Consider the following 20,281-nt stretch of genomic DNA (forward strand, 5'->3'; position numbering starts at 1 on the left):
TTGCTGGTAAGCAGGAATCAGGAGGATAGAATTATGGTCAGATTTGGTCTAGAGTTTTTTTTCCCTCTGGTTGCACATTTAACATGCTGATAGAAATGAGGTAAAACTGATTTAAGTGTCCCTGCATTAAAGTCCCCGGCCACTAGGAGTGCCGCCTCTGGATAAACGTTTTCCTGTTTGCTTATGGCGGAATACAGCTCATTGAATGTGGTTTTAGTGCCGGCATCGGTCTGTGGTGGTATGTAGACAGCTACGTAAAATACAGATGAAAACTCTCTAGGTAGATAGTGTGGTCTACAGTTTATCATGAGATACTCTACCTCAGGCGAGCAAAACCTTGAGACTTCCTTAGATATTGTGCACCAGCTGTTGTTTATAAATATGCATAGGCCCCCGTGTCTTACCAGAGGCTGCTGTTATATCCACTGTTCTATCCAGTGTAAAACCCGCCAGCTGTATGTTATTAATGTCGTCGTTCAGCCACGACTCGGTGAAACATAAGATATTACAGTTTTTAATGTCTCGTTGGTAGGATATACGTGTTTTCAGTTCGTCCCATTTATTTTCCAGCGATTGAACGTTAGCTAGCAGTATAGATGTAAAAAGCTGATTAGCCGCTCGTCGCCTGATCCACACAAGGCACCCCGATCTCTTTCTGCGAAGTTTCTTTCTCCCACGAATGACGGAGATGAGGGCCTGTTCGGGTGTTTGGAGTCTATCCTTCTTGTCTGACTCATTAAAGAAAAATTCTTTGTGCAATTCGAGGTGAGTAATCGCTGTTCTGATGTCCGGTAGCAGCAACATTATATACAAAATAAGTTACAAACAATGCGAAAAACAAACAAAATAGCACGGTTGGTTAAAATTAAACGGCAGCCATCCCCTCCGGCGCCATCTCCCTAGTAAGCACCATAGATCAAAGTGGGACAAAAATTTTGTCTTGCTCAAAATATATCTTCATAAACAAAAAGGCACAGGGCAAACCCAAAATGCTAAATATAAAGTACTCAGGAAATAGAGAGATTCCTCTCAGGAAAACAAGTAACATTTACAATGACCGACAAAGACAAATACAGTGATAGAGTGGGGATTGGAACCAGGTGTGTGTAATGATGACGAGGCAAGTCCGGGGTTGATGAGTGAAGGACGTTTGCCAGCAGTAGGTTCGGCAGCAGCTAGAAGGCCGGCAACTCCGAACGCCTGAGCTAGACAGGAGGGGGAGCCAAAGCGAAAGGCTGGAGTGACGAAACTTAACAAAAAAACATGCTTTTCTTAGTATTTCATTACTTTAACAGAACGTTTCGTAAAAGTTGGGGGAAAAAATCCAAATGATTTGACATTGGGAATGTTCTCGAATTGTTCTGAGAACTTTAAGAAACAAGTATTTCAACACAACGTTTCCTACAGGTTTCTGCATCTGCAGATGGATAACATCAAAAGACAGACAGAATAGAACAGCGGATTTAGTGGTTTTAACATTACATTGTCAGTATCGTAATGCACGCAAAAGGATACGTGGCTTTCCTCTTAGATCAAAACTAATCCAAGCAGGCAAAATGGGTCCATTTCATATCGGTCAATGATGTAAGCGTGTATACAGTAAGTGCATATGATGAATGGGGGTCGCTAGCAGTCAAACTCATTGCTGTATATGTTCCAAAGCCACGGCGCTATGTATTGAATTGACATTTTCCAGCTCGTTGCTCATGAAAATGTGTGTATTATAGAATGTGTAATATATCGAACAATGTCATACGGCTTTATAAAATAATTACTCTCACTGATTTACTGTATAAACGTCCCATTGTATTCCAGGAATTTCAGTCACTTAACATTGATTTAGCCACACCAGATAAATTACTAGAGTAAACTAGCAAATCTGTTACATTTATGAGATTACAATGGTAGAGCTATGCCTTTATATGAATATATAATACTTTGAGCCTTTCTCCCTATGCATAGTGTACTGCAAAACCAAGTGGGCCATTTTACAGTGGGATTGAAAAAGCGTTTGAGTTATAGGGTCCAGGGAGGGACTGCTGCTCTTCCGCTTACCTTGCCTGGTGACTCCTTCTGCAGATGACTCTAGTCACTGGCCTGCACCCCAAATGGCACCCTATTCTCTACATAATGCACTACTTTTGACCAAAGTGGGCCATGGTCAAAAGTAGTGCACTATATAGGGAATAGTGTGCCATTTGGGAAGTTGCCTGGAGGAACTAGGGGCTTTCAACAGGGACTCTGATTGATATCAGCTCCAGTGGGACATTGCTTCCCACCGCATTGCCAAGTGGCAGGCTCTCTGTTGGACACAAACAGAGAGAGGGAAAAATAAATAAAAAATAAATGCTGTGGTAGCTATCTTCCCTTATGGCCTGATTCTGCCTCTCTGTTCTCTTCTTATTTTTCTCTCGCTCTCTCAATCCCTTCTTTGGGGACAATTTGTCCTAGTTTCAGCTCTCCGAGGAAGATTTGTGACAGGTGTTTTCTCTCTCTCTCTCTCTCTCTCTCTCTCTCTCTCTCTCTCTCTCTCTCTCTCTCTCTCTCTCTCTCCCCTTTCTTCCCTCCCTCTCTCCCTCACCACATCCAGATGTTCGTCGGAGAACGATCTATGAGTACCATCGTGTGGAACTGACCAAGACCAAAATCACCAACTCTACAGCAGTGGAGATGATGCCTCTACCGAGTAAGATGGATTCCTCTAAATAGACATGGCTCACGATGATATATGATAATGACAACACAAGTAGGCCCCCATGAACTAGTCTAGATTCTAGACCTTGTCATAGGTGAAATATAGAGGGGTCTGTTCAATGTCTAGATTTTTCTAGATTTTTCCTCAGACTGTATCCCATCATTTCAGGGACACCTGTGTGTCAAAACTCCTCTCTTTAGAATAGATTTGCATTAGCAAACTACAACTTTCTAATTATACACATATGGATTTCTATGTTGGTTTTGACTTGTTCAGCTCTGGGCCCATATGTATCAAGCGTCTCGGAGTTGGTTTGCTAATTTAGAGTCAGCCTTTTAGATCACAATGCATAAGATAACATGGACAAGGGAGACCTGATCCTAGATCAGCACTTCTATTCTGAGATGCTTGGTAAATATGGCCCCGGTTTTGCGTTATCAAATACAACATTCTAAGTTGAATTTTCACTTGTTAAGAGCTCTGGACCAGTGCTGTGAGTCAGCAGACATTGGGTGTGTTGTAACATACAGTGGAGGGAAAAAAGTATAAATTTAATAAATTCATTAAAAATCCTACAATGTGATTTTCTGGATTTTTTTCCCCTCATTTTGTCTGTCATAGTTGAAGTGTACCTATGATGAAAATTACAGGCCTCTCTCATCTTTTTAAGTGGGAGAACTTGCACAATTGGTGGCTGACTAAATACTTTTTTGCCCCACTATATGTGTGTTGTGATGTGTGTGTTGTGACGTGTGTGTGTTGTAACGTCAAATGAAATAAAAATGCATTTGTCACGTGTGCCGAATACAACAGGTGTGTTGTAACGTGTATGTTGTAACGTGTGTGTGTGTGTCGTTTTCCCTCCCTAGCGTGTCTCCAGTTCACAAGCTGTGACAGCTGCATCTCCTCCCAGATCAACTTCAACTGCAGCTGGTGCCACCTCCTTCGCAGGTCAGACACCCCTCTATACCCCTCTTGTCTTTGTCTCCATCTCAAATGGCACCCTACTACCTATATGATGCGCTACTTTTGACCAGAACCATTTGGGACACAGCCCATGTCTTTTTCTCTCTTCCATCCAACACTAAATCTTTCTGTTTTATCTTCCCCTCAATCTCTGTCGCTCGCTCAGTCCTCCCTCTCCCCCCTTCCAATGTTGCTATTACCTCTCATCACTCAGTACCTCTGACATGTTAGCTAGCTACTGAGTGTGAGGTGTATGTATCGCATCTGGCTATCATATGGAGTCTGACCCTTCCCTTCCAGTGGACTATTCCCTCTGAGCTCAATTACTGCATCCGGAATGGCAACCTATTTCGTATATGGCGTGCTACTTTCGACAATAATTCCTGGTCGTAATTATAGTGCACTATAAAGGGAATTGCGTGCCAGTTGGGACGAAGTCAGTAAGTCCTGGTGATGCTCTGTCGGTTTCTCTTCCTGATGATGTGCAAAGGAAAGGCAGGTAGGATTAGCAGAAAGAGAGAAAAGCATGATATTCCACCCATTATTCTTGTTTTTGCGACCTAGACATCCGCTCTCTCACACCTACTCTGTCTTCCCCCCCTCCCTTCTCTTCCTCCTTCCCATCAACCATTTGTCTTTCTCTTTCACACCCTCGCACAAAAAGTTAAATATTGGAGACCGTGTAAAATGTTATTGCACAGATGGTGTATTTCCTGCCTTGTGTGAGATGTGAACGATGTAAGTTTGGACTACGTTGTGGGAGTGTTGTTGGGGCGTTGTTTAAGCGTTTGATCCAAGTTACAAGCCATTAGTTATCAAGTGCACTGAACAGTTTTGGGCCTCAGTTCTTGGAAAATGTCTGCGGAGTTAGCGGAAACGATTTGCTCAGTTGAACTATAACTCCCCTTCTCATATGTCTCTACACTTTGGTCACTTCCTAAATGGCACCCTATTCCCCACATAGTGTGCTTCTTTTGTAAAAAGGGTGCCATTTGTGAAGAAGCCTTTAAGTGGCTTATGCATCCATTATTGAATGACCCCACGGTTATTTTAAACGTATAATTTATTCTGAGTGACGATGCACAATTTAGGAGATGTGCCCTACAAGGGCCTCTGGGAATTTGTGAGGTGCCAAAACCTCAGGGTTTAGCCTTTTCCTCTGTCTCCTCTCTCCGTCAAACTATACTTGTCACGCCCTGACCTTAGAGATCCTTATTATTCTCTATGTTTGGTTAGGTCAGGGTGTGACTCGGGTGGGGTATTCTATGTTTTTTGTTTCTTTGTTTTTTGGCGAGTGTGGTTCCCAATCAGAGACAGCTGTCTCCTGTTGTCTCTGATTGGGGATCATACTTAGGCAGCAATTTTTCCCCACCATTAGGTTGTGGGATCGTGTTTTCTGTTTAGTTACTTTTCCCTGACAGAACTGTGCGCTTTCGTTTTCGATTTAGTTATTTTGTTTGAGTGTTTTCTAAAATGAAAATCATGAACACTTTCCATGCTGCGCTTTGGTCTACTCTTTCTACCACCAACGAGAGCCGTTACAATACTACTACTAATAATACAGTCATGTGTGTATACATTTTACTTACTGGTGGCCCTGGGAATCAAACCCATAATCCTGGCACTGTGAGCGCAATGCTCTACCAATTGAGCCATACAGGACCACAATTGCCAATCTACATGTATTCTGTATCCCACCTAGCTGCGGAGACAATCTACACCTGAATTATAATGATCTAATTATGCTGCATTTTAATGAGATAGAAACGTGCCCGTGCTGCATTACACGGTTGGGGGTCGCTCCATCCTTTGTATCCTTCAACAACAAACTTCAATGGAGAAGGCAAACAAATGCACAGTTTAAACAAGCCAATTTAAATGTGTGGGCAGCGGGTTAATGAAAGAAAGAATACCTATGATTTTAGAGAACGGCTGTAATGAACTATTTCGCCGTCTCTCTGGCTTTACTCTCTTCCGTTTTCTCTGCCTTTCTGATTCTCTTTCTCTCGCTCCCCCACTCTCTGGAAAGGTGAATGCTGGGTGTTTTCTCCCCCATTGCGTTTCAGGCTAAATCAGCTTGTTGCTGCCTCTGATGTATGCAAGCTGAGTGCTGGGCTGGGTTGGACAATTAAAAGCATGTTGGAGCTAATAAAGCATGCAAGGCATCGCTATGGACCAGCGACTGGCCGTGGTTGCCAATATTGCTGAGTGCTAATTTGGTGAGAAGAGACGGTCAGTGCGGGATTTGTTTACTTAAAATACCAAGTAGTTGTGCATCATGACTGTAATATCAAAATGACTGCCACCACGTCAAAGGTGGAAGAGACTTCAAAGATGAAAAGTGTTGCGTTTTAATAAGTTGTGGCCACTGTATTTTATTCAATCACATTGCATCGTTTGTGGGAGATAGATTGTGTGCCGTGCCAAGAGTGTAATTATTGTCTCGCCATTCCTACACACTCTGGTAAGTAGCTATGTTGACCCTGTGAGCTCTAGCTTGCATAGCTCGCCCAGCTTGAGCTAGCTCGCCCAGCTTGCATAGGAATTGAAAAACTGTATGGTTGAAGGAGATGGGGGGAAAAGGAGTGGCTAATAAGTCTGGCTGCACATCTGGCTGGCTGACTTACTGCAAATTGAGAAATGATGTGACTAAACTGGGCCTCCCGGGTGGCGCAGTGGTCTAGGGCACTGCATCGCAGTGCTATCTGCGCCACCAGAGTCTCTGGGTTCGCGCCCAGGCTGGGCAGGGTTCGCGCCCAGGCTCTGTCGCAGCCGGCCGCAACCGGGAGGTCCGTGGGGCGACGCACAATTGGCATAGCGTCGTCCGGGTTAGGGAGGGTTTGGCCGGTAGGGATATCCTTGTCTCAGTATGTAAAAATGTAATAAAATGTATGCACTCTACTGTAAGTCGCTCTGGATAAGAGCGTCTGCTAAATGACTAAAATGTATAAATAACTCAACAAAATGAAGAAGAAACTGTATTCTGAAGCCAAGATCAATGATATAAAGAATAATGGAAAACATTTTTGGAGTACTTTAAATTAAATTATGGGCAGAAAGACAAATTCAACTCCATCTTTCATTTAATCAGATGGCTTATTCGTCACAAAACCATGTGCTGTTGCCAATTATTTTAATGAATACTTCATTGGCAAACTGGGCAAACGTATGTAGGAAATGCCAACAACGAACAGTGAGCAATCGTTCTTATGCATAAAAAAAACTAATAATGAAAGAAAAGCATTGTAAGTTAGAATTTTGTATAGTTAGTGTGGGAGAGGTGAAATAAATATTGTTATCGCTACTGAGGATGGTAGCTGACTCTATAGCCACTCTTATATGTCAAAGCTTTAATCTGAACCTAGAGGAAAGTGTTAGACCTCAGTCCTGGAGGGGAGCCAAAGTCATTCCGCTAACCCAAGAATGGTAAAGTGGCCTTCACTGGTTCTAACAGCAGACGTATCAGCTTGCTGCCAGCTCTTAGTAAACTGTTGGGAAAAATAGTGTTTGACCAAATACACTGCTATTTCTCCGTAAACAAATTATACTGAACAAAAATATGAACGCAACATGCAACAATTTCAAAGATTTTACTGAGTTACAGTTCATATGAGGAAATCAGTCAATTGAAATAAATAAATCGAGGGGATTCAATTACTTGGTGTTACCTGAGATTGTAAATTGTCATGGTCAAAACATATAGTTTCAATAGTTGTAAAGATGGGTAGAGGTCTGTCTGTGATAAAGAGATGCTCTGCGTTTTTGACACCACACTCCACAAAGCAAGTCCTGCAGCTTGATCTTATCTTGATTATTGTCCAGTCATATGGTCAAGTGCTGTGAAGAAAGACCTAGTTAAGCTGCAACTGGCCCAAAACAGAGTGAAATCTTAATTTCTATTTTATTTTTGTATTTACATTCTATATTTTTTGGGGCCCCATCCACCACCCCACCTCTTCGGAGGATAAAAATACACTTTGTTTTTCAGCATTTTATTTTATTGGTATATATGTACATAATACACACATTTTACATTCAAGGCATTTTATTTATATCATTTTTTACAATAGTTCCATAGCAATAATAAAGTTATTTGATATTTTTGATATTACATCTAGATAGTACATATACAATACATTTTATAAACTCAGCAAACAAAGAAACGTCCTCTCACTGTCAACTGCGTTTGTTTTCAGCAAACTTAACGTGTAAATATTTGTATGAACATAACAAGATTCTGAACAAGTTCCTCAAACATGTGACTAACAGAAATTGAATAATGTGTCCCTGAACAAAGGGGGGTCAAAATCAAAAGTAACAGTTAGTATCTGGTGTGGCCACCAGCTGCATTAAGTACTGCAGTGCATCTCCTCATGGACTGCACCAGATCTGCCAGTTCTTACTGTGAGATGTTAGCACACTCTTCCACCAAGGCACCTGCAAGTTCCCGGACCTTTCTGGGGGGAAAGGCCCTAGCCCTCACCCTCCGATCCAACAGGTCCCAGACGTGCTCAATGGGATTAAGATCCAGGCTCTTCGCTGGCCATGGCAGAACACTGACATTCCTGTCTTGCAAGAATTGAGGCACAGAATGAGCAGTAGGGCTAGTGGCATTGTCATGCTGGAGGGTCATGTCAGGTTGAGCCTGCAGGAAGGGTACCACATGAGGGAGGAGGATGTCTTCCCTGTAACGCACAGCGTTGAGATTGCCTGCAATGACAACAAGCTCAGTCCGATGACGCTGTGACACACAACCCCAGACCATGACAGACCCTCCAAATCGATCCCGCTCGGTGTAAAGCTCATTCCTTCGACGATAAAAGCGAATCCGACCATCACCCCTGGTGAAACAAAACTGTGACTCGTCAGTGAAGAGCACTTTTTGCCAGGCCTGTCTGGTCCAGTGACGGTGGGTTTGTGCCCATAGGCGACGTTGTTGCCGGTGATGTCTGGTGAGGACCTGCCTTACAACAGGCCTACAAGCCCCCAGTCCAGCCTCTCTCAGCCTATTGCGAACAGTCTGAGCACTGATGGAGGGATTGTGCGTTCCTGGTGTAACTTGGGCAGTTGTTGTTGCCATCCTGTACATGTCCCGCAGGTGTGATGTTCGGATGTATCGATCCTGTGCAGGTGTTGTTACACGTGGTCTGCCACTGTGAGCTCGATCAGCTGTCCGTCCTGTCTCCCTGTAGCGCTGTCTTAGGTGTCTCACAGTACAGACATTGCCATTTATTGCCCTGGCCACATCTGCAGTCCTCATGCCTCCTTGCAGCATGTCGAAGCATGTTCTGGGCATCTTTCGTTTGGTGTTTTTCAGAGTCAGTAGAAAGGCCTCTTTAGTGTCCTAAGTTTTCATAACTGTGACCTTAATTGCCTACCATCTGTAAGCTGTTAGTGTCTTAACGACTGCTCCACAGGTGCATGTTCATTATTTGTTTATGGTTCATTGAACAAGCATGGGAAACAGTGTTTATACCCTTTACTATGAAGATCTGTGAAGTTATTTGGATTTTTATGAATTACCTTTGAAAGAGAGGGTGCTGAGTTTACATCGTGTTTTCAGTCATAGCTATTAAAGTACATGAGCTTTTTAAACCCACCTTTCAGCTACTCTCAGATCATCCACCTACAGTGCATTTGGAAAGTATTCACACCCCTTGACTTTTTCCAAAATTTGTTACGTATCAGCCTTATTCTAAAATTGATTAAATAAAAAGTTTACCTCATCAATCTACACACAGTACCCCATAATGACAAAGCAAAAACAGTTTTTTAGAAAGGTTTGCTAATTTATTACAAATAAAAACAGAAATATCTTATTTACATAAGTATTCATACCCTTTGCTATGAGACTCGAAATTGAGCTCAGGTGCATCCTGTTTACTTGATCATCCTTGAGATGTTTCTACAACTTGATTGGAGTCCACCTGTGGTAAATTCAATTAATTGGACATGATTTGGAAGGGCACATACCTGTCTATATAAGGTCCCACAGTTGACAGTGCATGTCAGAGCAAAAACCAAGCCATGAGGTCAAAGGAATTGTCCATAGAGCGCCGAAACAGGATTGTGTCGAGGCACAGATCTGGGGAAGGGTACCAAAACATTTCTGCAGCAATGAAGGTCCCCAAGAACACAGTGGCCTCCATCATTCTTAAATGGAAGAAGCTTGGAACCACCAAGACTCTTCCTAGAGCTGGCCGCCCGGCCAAACTGAGTAATTGGGGGAGAAGGGCCTTGGTCTGGGAGGTGACCAAGAACCTGATGGTCACTCTGAAAGAGTTCCTGAGTTCCTCTGTGGAGATGGGAAAACTTTCCAGAAGGACAACCGTCTCTGCAGCACTCCACCAATCAGGCCTTTATAGTGGAGTCGCCAGACGGAAGCCACTCCTTAGTAAAAAGGCACATGACAGTTTGCCAAAAGGCACCTAAAGGAATCTGACCATGAGAAACAAGATTCTCTGGTCCGATGAAACAAAGATTGAACTCTTTGGCCTGAATGTCATGTGTCACGTCTGGAGGAAACCTGGCACCATCTCTATGGTGAAGCATGGTGGTGGCAGCATCATGCTGTGGGGATGTTTTTCAGCGGCAGGGACTGTGAGACTTGTCAGGATTGAGGAAAAGATGAACGGAGAGAGATCCTTGTGAAAACCTGCTCCAGAGCGCTCAGGATCTCAGACTGGGGCAAAGGTTCACCTTCCAACAGGACAACGACCCTAAGCACACAGCCAAGACAATGCAGGAGCGTCTCTGAATGTCCTTGAGTGGCCCAGCCAGAGCCCGGACTTGAACCCGATCGAACATCTCTGGAGAGACCTGAAAATAGCTGTGCAGTGACACTCCCCATCCAACCTGGCAGAGTTTGAGAGGATCTGCAGAGAAGACTGGGAGAAACTCCCCAAATACAGGTGTTCCAAGCGTCATACCCAAGAGGACTCAAGACTGTAATCACTGCCAAAGGTTCTTCAACAAAGTACTGAGTAAAGGGTCTGAATACTTATGTAAATGTGATATTTCAGTGTTTTATATATATATATTTGCAAAAAAAATCTAAAAACCTGTTGTTGCTTTGTCATTATGGGGTATTGTGTGTAGCACAAAAACAACCTGTTGCGTACTGCATTAGCATCGAATAGCCCCCGCGATATGCAACTTTTCAGGGAAGTTAAGAACCAATATACACAGGCAGTTACGAAAGCAAAGGCTAGCTTTTTCAAACAGAAATTTGCATCCTGTAGCACAAACTCCAAAAGGTTCTGGGACACTGTAAAGTCCATGGATAATAAGAGCACCTCCTCCCAGCTGCCCACTGCACCGAGGCTAGGAAACACTGTCACCACCGATAAATCTACGATAATTGAGAATTTCAATAAGCATTTTTCTACACCTGGCCATGCTTTCCACCTGGCTACCCCTACCCCGGTCAACAGCCCTGCGCTCCCCACAGCACCCAAATCCAGATAGCTGATGTTCTGAAAGAGCTGCAAAATCTGGACTCCTACAAATCAGCTGGGCTAGACAATCTGGACCCTCTCTTTGTTAAATTATTTGCCACAATTGTTGCAACCCCTATTACTAGCCTGTTCAACCTCTCTTTCGTATCGTCTGAGATCCCTAAAGATTGGAAAGCTGCCGCGGTCATCCCCCTCTTCAAAGGGGGAGACACTCTAGACCCAAACTGTTACAGACCTATATCTATCCTACCCTGCCTTTCTAAAGTCTTCGAAAGCCAAGTTAACAAACAGATCACCGACCATTTCGAATCCCACCGTACATTCTCCGCTATGCAATCTGGTTTCTGAGCTGGTCATGGGTGCACCTCAGCCACGCTCAAGGTCCTAAACGATATCATAACCGCCATCGATAAAAGACAATACTGTGCAGCCGTCTTCATCGACCTGGCCAAGGCTTTCGACTCAATCACTGCATTCTTATCGGCAGACTCAACAGCCTTGGTTTCTCAAATGACTGCCTCGCCTGGTTCACCAACTACTTCTCAGATAGAGTTCAGTGTGCCAAATTGGAGGGCCTGTTGTCTGGACCTCTGGCAGTCTCTATGGGGGTGCCACAGGGTTCAATTCTCGGGCTGACTCTTTTCTCTGTATACATCAATGATGTCGCTGTTGCTGCTGGATATTCTCTGATCCACCTCTACGCAGACGACACCATTCTGTATACTTCTGGCCCCTCTTTGGACACTGTGTTAACAAACCTCCAGACGAGCTTCAATGCCATACGACACTCCTTCCGTGGCCTCCAACTGCTCTTAAATGCAAGTAAAACTAAATGCATGCTTTTCAACCGATCGCTGCCCGCACCCGCCCGCCTGTCTAGCATCACTACTCTGGACGGTTCTGACTTAGAATATGTGGACAACTACAAATACCTAGGTGGCTAGTTGGACTGTAAACTCTCCTTCCAGACTCACATTAAGCATCGCCAATCCAAAATGTAATCTAGAATCGGCTTCCTATTTCGCAACAAAGCATCCTTCACTCATTCTGCCAAATATACCCTCGTAAAACTGACTATCCTACCGATCCTTGACTTCAGCGATGTCATTTACAAAATAGCATCCAACACTCTACTCAGCAAATTGGATGTAGTCTATCACAGTGCCATCCTTTTTGTCACCAAAGCCCCATATACTACCCATCACTGCGACCTGTATGCTCTTGTTGGCTATCCCTCGCTTCATTTTTTGTCGCCAAACCCACTGGCTCCAGGTCATCTATAAGTCTTTACTAGGCCTTATCTCAGCTCACTGGTCACCATAGCAGCACCCACCCGTAGCACGCGCTGCAGCAGGAATATTTCACTGGTCATCCCCAAAGCCAATTCCTCCTTTGGCTGCCTTTCCTTCCAGTTCTCTGCTGCCAATGACTGGAACTAATTGCAAAAATAACTGAAGCTGGAGTCTTATATCTCCCTCTCTAACTTTAAGCATCAGCTGTCAGAACAGCTTACCAATCATTGCACCTGTACACAGCCCATCTGTAAATTGCCCACCCAACTACCTCATCAACATATTGTTATTTATTTTTTGCTCCTTTGCACCCCAGTATCTCTACTTGCACATTCATCTTCTGTACATCTACCATTCCAGTGTTTAATTGCTAAATTGTAATTATTTTGCCACTATGTCCCATTTATTGCCTTACCTCCCTAATCTTACTACATTTGCACACACTGTATATGGACTTTTCTATTGTGCTATTGACTGTACGTTTGTTTATCCCATGTGTGACTCTGTGTTGTTTGTGTCGCACTGCTTTGCTTTATCTTGGCCAGGTCGCAGTTATAAATTAGAACTTGTTCTCAACTGGCCTACCTGGTTAAATAAAGGTGAAATAAAATAAAAAATACATGTTTAAAAGATTGAGGAAAAAACAATGTAATACGTGTTAGAATAAGGCTGTAATGTAACAAAATGTGGAAAAAGTAAAGGGGTCTGAATACTTTCCGAATGCACTTTATCTCTGTAAATCGCCCTCTTATGATTTCCATGTGCCATATATTCTTCAAATGTGTTGTGATGTTTCACATACATTCTGAACCTGTCTAATTGCATAGTATCTACAGATTGTAAGTTAAAGATAAATATTTTTACTAAAAGTATTATTATATATATTGTTGAATGATTGTCTATGGTTTTCAAACTCTCCCAACGGTTCTATTTGTCGGGTTAATTTTAGATAAATGTTGTGATTTTTCAGCCCTTCCTGATCATGTGACCAGAAACAAGCTACATAGGGGCAATACCAAAATAAGTGAACTTGTGATTTTGTTTCTCTGTGGCAAAATCTGCAGAGCTGAGATGGTTGTATATATACGTACAATTCTGTGTGTGGCAAATATTTTGTAAAAATGTATTTATAATTATTTATTTTTTAAGGTTTGAATCACGCATTGTTTATCAGTTCATAAACCATGTGCCACGGAATCAGCATATCTAAAATCTCTCCCCAACTATTTTGCAACCTGTATGGCGCCGCAGTCAAAAGTTTGGTCCTCAAGTAAAACTGATATATATATTTTTTTTTTTTTGGGGGGGGGGGGGTCTTTAATAAAGGACAGACAAACAAGTTCCCTACCTTCTGTATTTGCCTCCTCCATTTTTGCTGTAATGCTGCAATCAGTTGGTTGTAATTTTGGATAGGGCAAACAAAGTGGGGAGAACAAGTATTTGATACACTGCCGATTTTGCAGGTTTTCCTACTTACAAAGCATGTAGAGGTCTGTAATTTTTATCATAGGGAAACTTCAAATGTGAGAGACGGAATCTAAAACAAAAATCCAGAAAATCACATTGTATGATTTTAAAGTAATTAATTTGCATTTTATTGCATGACATAAGTATTTGATACATCAGAAAAGCAGAACTTAATATTTGGTACAGAAACCTTTGTTTGCAATTACAGAGATCATACGTTTCCTGTAGTTCTTGACCAGGTTTGCACACACTGCAGCAGGGATTTTGGCCCACTCCTCCATACAGACCGTCTCCAGATACTTCAGGTTTCGGGGCTGTCGCTGGGCAATACGGACTTTCAGCTCCCTCCAAAGATGTTCTATTGGGTTCAGGTCTGGAGACTGGCTAGGCCACTCCAGGACCTTGAGGTGCTTCTTACGGAGCCACTCCTTAGTTGCCCTGGCTGTGTGTTTCAGGTCGTTGTCATGCTGGAAGACCCAGCCACGACCCATCTTCAATCCTCTTACTGAGGGAAGGGAGTTGTTGGCCAAGATCTCGCGATACATGGCCCCATCCATCCTCCCTTCAATACGGTGCAGTCGTCCTGTCCCCTTTGCAGAAAAGCATCCCCAAAGAATGATGTTTCCGCCTCCATGCTTCACGGTTGGGATGGTGTTCTTGGGGTTGTACTCATCCTTCTTCTTCCTCCAAACACGGCAAGTGGAGTTTAGACCAAAAAGCTCTATTTTTGTCTCATCAGACCACATGACCTTCTCCCATTCCTCCTCTGGATCATCCAGATGGTCATTGGCAAACTTCAGACGGGCCTGGACATGCGCTGGCTTGAGCAGGGGGACCTTGTGTGCGCTGCAGGATTTTAATCCATGACGGCGTAGTGTGTTACTAATGGTTTTCTTTGAGACTGTGGTCCCAGCTCTCTTCAGGTCATTGACTAGGTCCTGCCGTGTAGTTCTGGGCTGATCCCTCACCTTCCTCATGATCATTGATGCCCCACGAGGTGAGATCTTGCATGGCGCCCCAGACCGAGGGTGATTGACCATCATCTTGAACTTCTTCCATTTTCTAATAATTGCGCCAACAGTTGTTGCCTTCTCACCAAGCTGCTTGCCTATTGTCCTGTAGCCCATCCCAGCCTTGTGCAGGTCTACAATTTTATCCCTGATGTCCTTACACAGCTCTCTGGTCTTGGCCATTGTGGAGAGGTTGGAGTCTGTTTGATTGAGTGTGTGGACAGGTGTCTTTTATACAGGTAACGAGTTTAAACAGGTGCAGTTAATACAGGTAATGAGTGGAGAACAGGAGGGCTTCTTAAAGAAAAACTAACAGGTCTGTGAGAGCCGGAATTCTTACTGGTTGGTAGGTGTTCAAATACTTATGTCATGCAATAAAATGCAAATTAATTACTTACAAATCATACAATGTGATTTTCTAGATTTTTGTTTTAGATTCCGTCTCTCACAGCTGAAGTGTACCTATGATAAAAATTACAGACCTCTACATGCTTTGTAAGTAGGAAAACCTGCAAAATCGGCAGTGTATCAAATACTTGTTCTCCCCACTGTATATATTTTTTTAATGTTCCATAAAGATTACATTTTTTATCAATTATTATATTTGAATTTAAACTTATTATTTGTTGTAATATTTGTTCTGTCTTTTCTGGAGGATGAAATTGGAATTGCAACCACCTTTGTATGGCTTGTTTAAGAAAGGGTGAAATTTTGAAAAAGGTTCAATTTTCAATTAACTGAAAATCCAATTTGAAATATTGGTTTGGTAATAATCAGAAACATTTGGCATTGAATCGTATACACTGAGTGTACAAAACATTAGGAACACCTGCTCTTTCAATTAATGACTGACCAGGTGAATCCAGGTGAAATCTATGATCCCTTATTGATGTCAGTTGTTAAATCCACTTCAATCAGTGTAGATGAAGGGGAGGAGATAGGTTAAAACCTCTAATTCCTCCCAATCCCGGATCCGGGAGCACCCCCATCAGTAAAAAAGCTGACTAGCATAGCCTAGCATAGCGTCACAAGTAAATACTAGCATCTAAATATCATTAAATCACAAGTCCAAGACACCAGATGAAAGATACACATCTTGTGAATCCAGCCATCATTTCTGATTTTTTAAATGTTTTACAGGGAAGACACAATATGTAAATCTATTAGCTAACCACGTTAGCAAAAGACACCACTTTTTTTACTCCACCATTTTTTTACTGCATCAGTAGCTATCACAAATTCGACCAAATAAAGATATAAATAGCCACTAACCAAGAAACAACTTCATCAGATGACAGTCTGATAACATATTTATTGTATAGCATATGTTTTGTTAGAAAAATGTGCATATTTCAGGTATAAATCATAGTTTACCATTGCAGCCACCATCACAACTCTCACCAAAGCGACTAGAATAACTACAGAGAGCAACGTGAATTACCTAAATACTCATCATAAAACATTTCTGAAAAATACACAGCGTACAGCAAATGAAAGACAAACATCTTGTGAATCCAGCCAATATTTCAGATTTTTTAAGTGTTTTACAGCGAAAACACAATATAGCATTATATTAGCTTACCACAATAGCCAGAAACACAACACCATTTACCAGCAGCAAAGGTTAGCGATCGTAACAAGCAAGCAAAAGATATATAATTTTTGACTAACCTTCATAAACTTCTTCAGATGACAGTCCTGTAACATCATATTACACAATGCATATAGGGTTTGTTCGAAAATGTGCATATGTAGCGGCACAAATCGTGGTTATACAATGTGAGTAGTGGCCAAACTTCAAGCAATCTGTCCGGCGCCATCTTGGAGAGGCACCTAATCTAATCGATAACTATTCATAAACTTGACTAAAAAATACAGGTTGGACAGCAAATGAAAGATACATTAGTTCTTAATGCAACCGCTGTGTTAGATTTTTAAAATTAACGTTACTGCGCATACAGCGTGCGCTAAAGCGAGACCGCACCGAAATTCATGGCGGAATTATTGTTTAACATTTGTCAACATAAATACGAATTAACAGCATAAAGACTTCTTACTATTTGACGAGCTTCCATCAGAATCTTGGGCAAGGTGTCCTTTCTCCAGAACAATCGTCTTTTGGTTGAAAGATGTCCTCTTCTCCTGTAGAAATAGCAGCTAACGCTAGCCATGTGCCGGAGAGGTGTCCAACTAGCGATAGCGCGTGACAAAGAAATTCCAGAAAATCGCAATATACTGATATAAACTGCTATAAGTCGGTTTAAATTAACTACCTTATGAAGTTTTTAAGACAAAAATCAAATTAAATCAGAGCCGGAGATATAGAACTGCTAAAACGAAAGCTTTTCCGGACGCCATTGTGATGTCCCTCCTGCGTCAGGCGCCCCGTTGAAAAGGTCGGACCTTCCGTTCCATGAGCTTTTATAGTGCCCCAGATGGTGCAATCCACTCCATTCAAATTCTCACCGCTTACTGACATCTAGAGGAATGCGTATGCAGTGCATGTAGCCCCATAGCTTACATGGGAATTTATAAACTGACCCTAGAACAGAGACCTCGATTTCAGAAATGTCACTCCTTGACAGGAAGTGTGCTGCAGAATGAGTTCTGTTTCACTCAGAGAAATAATTAAAACGGTTTTAGAAACTAGATAGTGTTTTCTATCCAATAGTAATAATAATATGCATATTGTACGAGCAAGAATTGAGTACGAGGCAGTTTAATTTGGGAACGAATTTTTACAAAGTCGAAATGGCGCCCCCCTATTGACAAGAAGTTTTAAAGAAGGATTTTTAGTGGTTGATCCAAAGAGTCAGTTTTTAGTGTTCAAGAGATACCAATGAGTCTTTTAAAACCAATAAAGAAATGCATCCTCTATACCGTGAAAGAGGGGGGAGAAAACGAAGACCAAACGGAAATCTTTCCCAGATGTACACATTTCTATTCAAATGAGGCAGCTCAACCCATTTATAATTAGCAGTGTGGTGTCTGAGTGGATGTTGGAAGGAAGGTCTGGAATGCATTCCAAATGGCACCCTATATAGTGCCCTACTTTTGATCAGGACCCATAGGGGAATGGGTTGCCATTTGGGACGCAGTTGGTCTCAGAGGCTGGATGGCATTGAGGTTCAACCTAAATGGGAAAGAATCCGGAGGGACTGGCCGGACCTGTTTTGTGATATCCTGTCTCCCACTCACTCCCGCTCTCCTTTCGCTTCTCCCAGGGAAACATAGGAAAAACGAGGTGCATTTACCGGAGGAATCTGTCTCGACTGATTGGACAGATGATTTTACCGGCAAAAATTGTGAAATCCGGGGAGCGTGGGCTGATTAGAGAGCAGGGAGAGATGGGAATGGACTCCTCTTCTTCCTCCACACCGAGAGCTTTGCCATAATAATATCCACCATGCAGCGCTAATGGGAGTTATAGGATCTGATGAGAATAAGGATGGAGGATAACTCGGCCTGTCTGCTTGCTTGGCAGTGGTAGCTTGTGGGTGGAGATTTGTAATAAATGAAACGGTATCAAACACATGGAAACTTAAGTACCTTCCCATCTATTCCATTCCAGCCATTATGAGCCCATCGTCTGATATCTCCGCCAACCAGCCGCCACTGCTCCATGTCGATTAGATTTGGTGGGTTTATGCTATTGTGTTTGTAGTCTTGCAGGTTTTTGTGAGGTGTATAAAATTGGTTTACCACCTCCGCCATTGGTGATATGAGTGAGCAGACTTCTTTCTCTGACTTCAGAGATTCAGGCAGACGGACAAAACATACCGCAAAAAAAGAGAGAGAGAGAGAGAGAGAGCGAGCAGACAAACTTTCCCTCTGTGTCAAGGCAGGAAATATGCCCCTCAAAATCTAAATAATGTCAGAGGGCTTACTGAAGAGAGAGGAGAAGAAAAGAGAGTGATAGGGAAGGGGAAGATATTAGTCATTATGATCTGTGAACAAGAGGAAGCCCACAGAGTTTATTTTTCACCTCGGGTTGGGAGGCATGACACAGGCATTACCTATTCCCCCTCATCCCCCTTTCCCCCTTCCCATTTCCTTTCACCCCCTCCACCAACCCCTGTACTCTGAGCAGTTTGACCCAGTGAACTTCCTCTTCACAAATCCCCCCCATATTCTAATAATCATGGGCTGTTCCCCCTTTGGACTTACTGTATTTTGGACTCCCAGAAAGGTGGGGGGGTCTGATTGGATTATTTTGGTTTCATGTAACATCTGCAGGTCGACAGAGCTGGATGTATCTGTTAGTATAATTGATGTTTTAGAGATTTATCCAAATCCATCTTTGATTGCGGTTGATCCTTTTTAGTGATGCATGTCTAGTGTTCATGTTCCTAAGCCCTTTCTGAATATCCTCTCATCTGGTTTCAGGTGTTCCAGTGGGTTTGACCGCCATCGGCAGGACTGGGTTGATAACAGCTGTCCTGATGAGGTGAATAGCATCCTGGCTGATGGAAACGACTAGCTTTCTAATATGAATCGCGAGTGAGTGGGGGTATGGTAGGATGTGTGCGTGCGTGCGTGTGTATCGGCTGTAATGTTTTTCTGTGTGGCTGCCAGGTTGATGGATGTTCTGGTCTGCTACATGCAGGGATGCCTCAGTTACTCCTCTCACTATCTAACTATATCTAACTAACTATCTATATATCTCTCACTCTCTCTTATTTGAAAAGTACCCGTATGTCTACGTTGCATGAGAAAGAGGACTCTTGTATGCTGTCTTGCAGACCAAAGACAAAAGCTGTGATATCATCAACACCACACAACTCTATCCGTTCACCACCGCGCTAGTTGCCAAGACAACAGGCCAGAGCAGAAGCAGAGGAGAGACCACCACAGCCGGAGCCTCCTCGTCCACATCCCACCCCCCAACCAGCGTCCCCACTGAAGGTAAGACAACTAACATATGCCCCAAAGCAGACAACTCCAACCAGTGTCTTGAGTACTGGTCAGGTCACATGGTCAGGAAAAACAGTGTCTTGCTCAGTTGGCACAAAACAAATTATTTTTCGTTTTTGTTATTTTTTATTGAATCTTTATTTAACTAGGCAAGTCAGTTAAGAACAAATTCTTATTTACAATGGCAAAAGGCCTCCTGCGGGGACGGGGGCTGGGATTTAAAATAAAAAATAAAATACAAATATAGGACAAAACACACATCACGACAAGAGAGACAACACAACACTAAATAAAGAGAGACCTAAGACAACAACACAGCATGGCAGCAACACAACATGACAACAACATGGTAGCAACACAACATGGCAGCAGCACAACATGGTAGCAGCACAAAATATGGTACAAACTTTATTGGGCACAGACAACAGCACAAAGGGCAAGAAGGCAGAGACAACAATACACCACACGAAGCAGCCACAA

The 20,281-nt window shown here is 42.7% G+C and overlaps 1 protein-coding gene across 1 annotated transcript in view; it reads left to right on the forward strand.

Annotated features, from left to right (window-relative positions):
- Positions 1-20,281, forward strand: part of LOC120028163 (plexin domain-containing protein 2-like) — a 173,867-nt gene that overhangs the window by 128,044 nt on the left and 25,542 nt on the right. Inside the window, exons 8-11 of the mRNA XM_038973367.1 lie at positions 2,591-2,686; positions 3,565-3,646; positions 19,274-19,334; positions 19,630-19,792. Coding sequence (XP_038829295.1) covers positions 2,591-2,686; positions 3,565-3,646; positions 19,274-19,334; positions 19,630-19,792 — 402 coding nt within the window. The remainder of the gene's footprint in view (positions 1-2,590; positions 2,687-3,564; positions 3,647-19,273; positions 19,335-19,629; positions 19,793-20,281) is intronic.

Source organism: Salvelinus namaycush, chromosome 33 (assembly GCF_016432855.1).
Source record: "Salvelinus namaycush isolate Seneca chromosome 33, SaNama_1.0, whole genome shotgun sequence".
Lineage (NCBI taxonomy): Eukaryota > Metazoa > Chordata > Actinopteri > Salmoniformes > Salmonidae > Salvelinus > Salvelinus namaycush.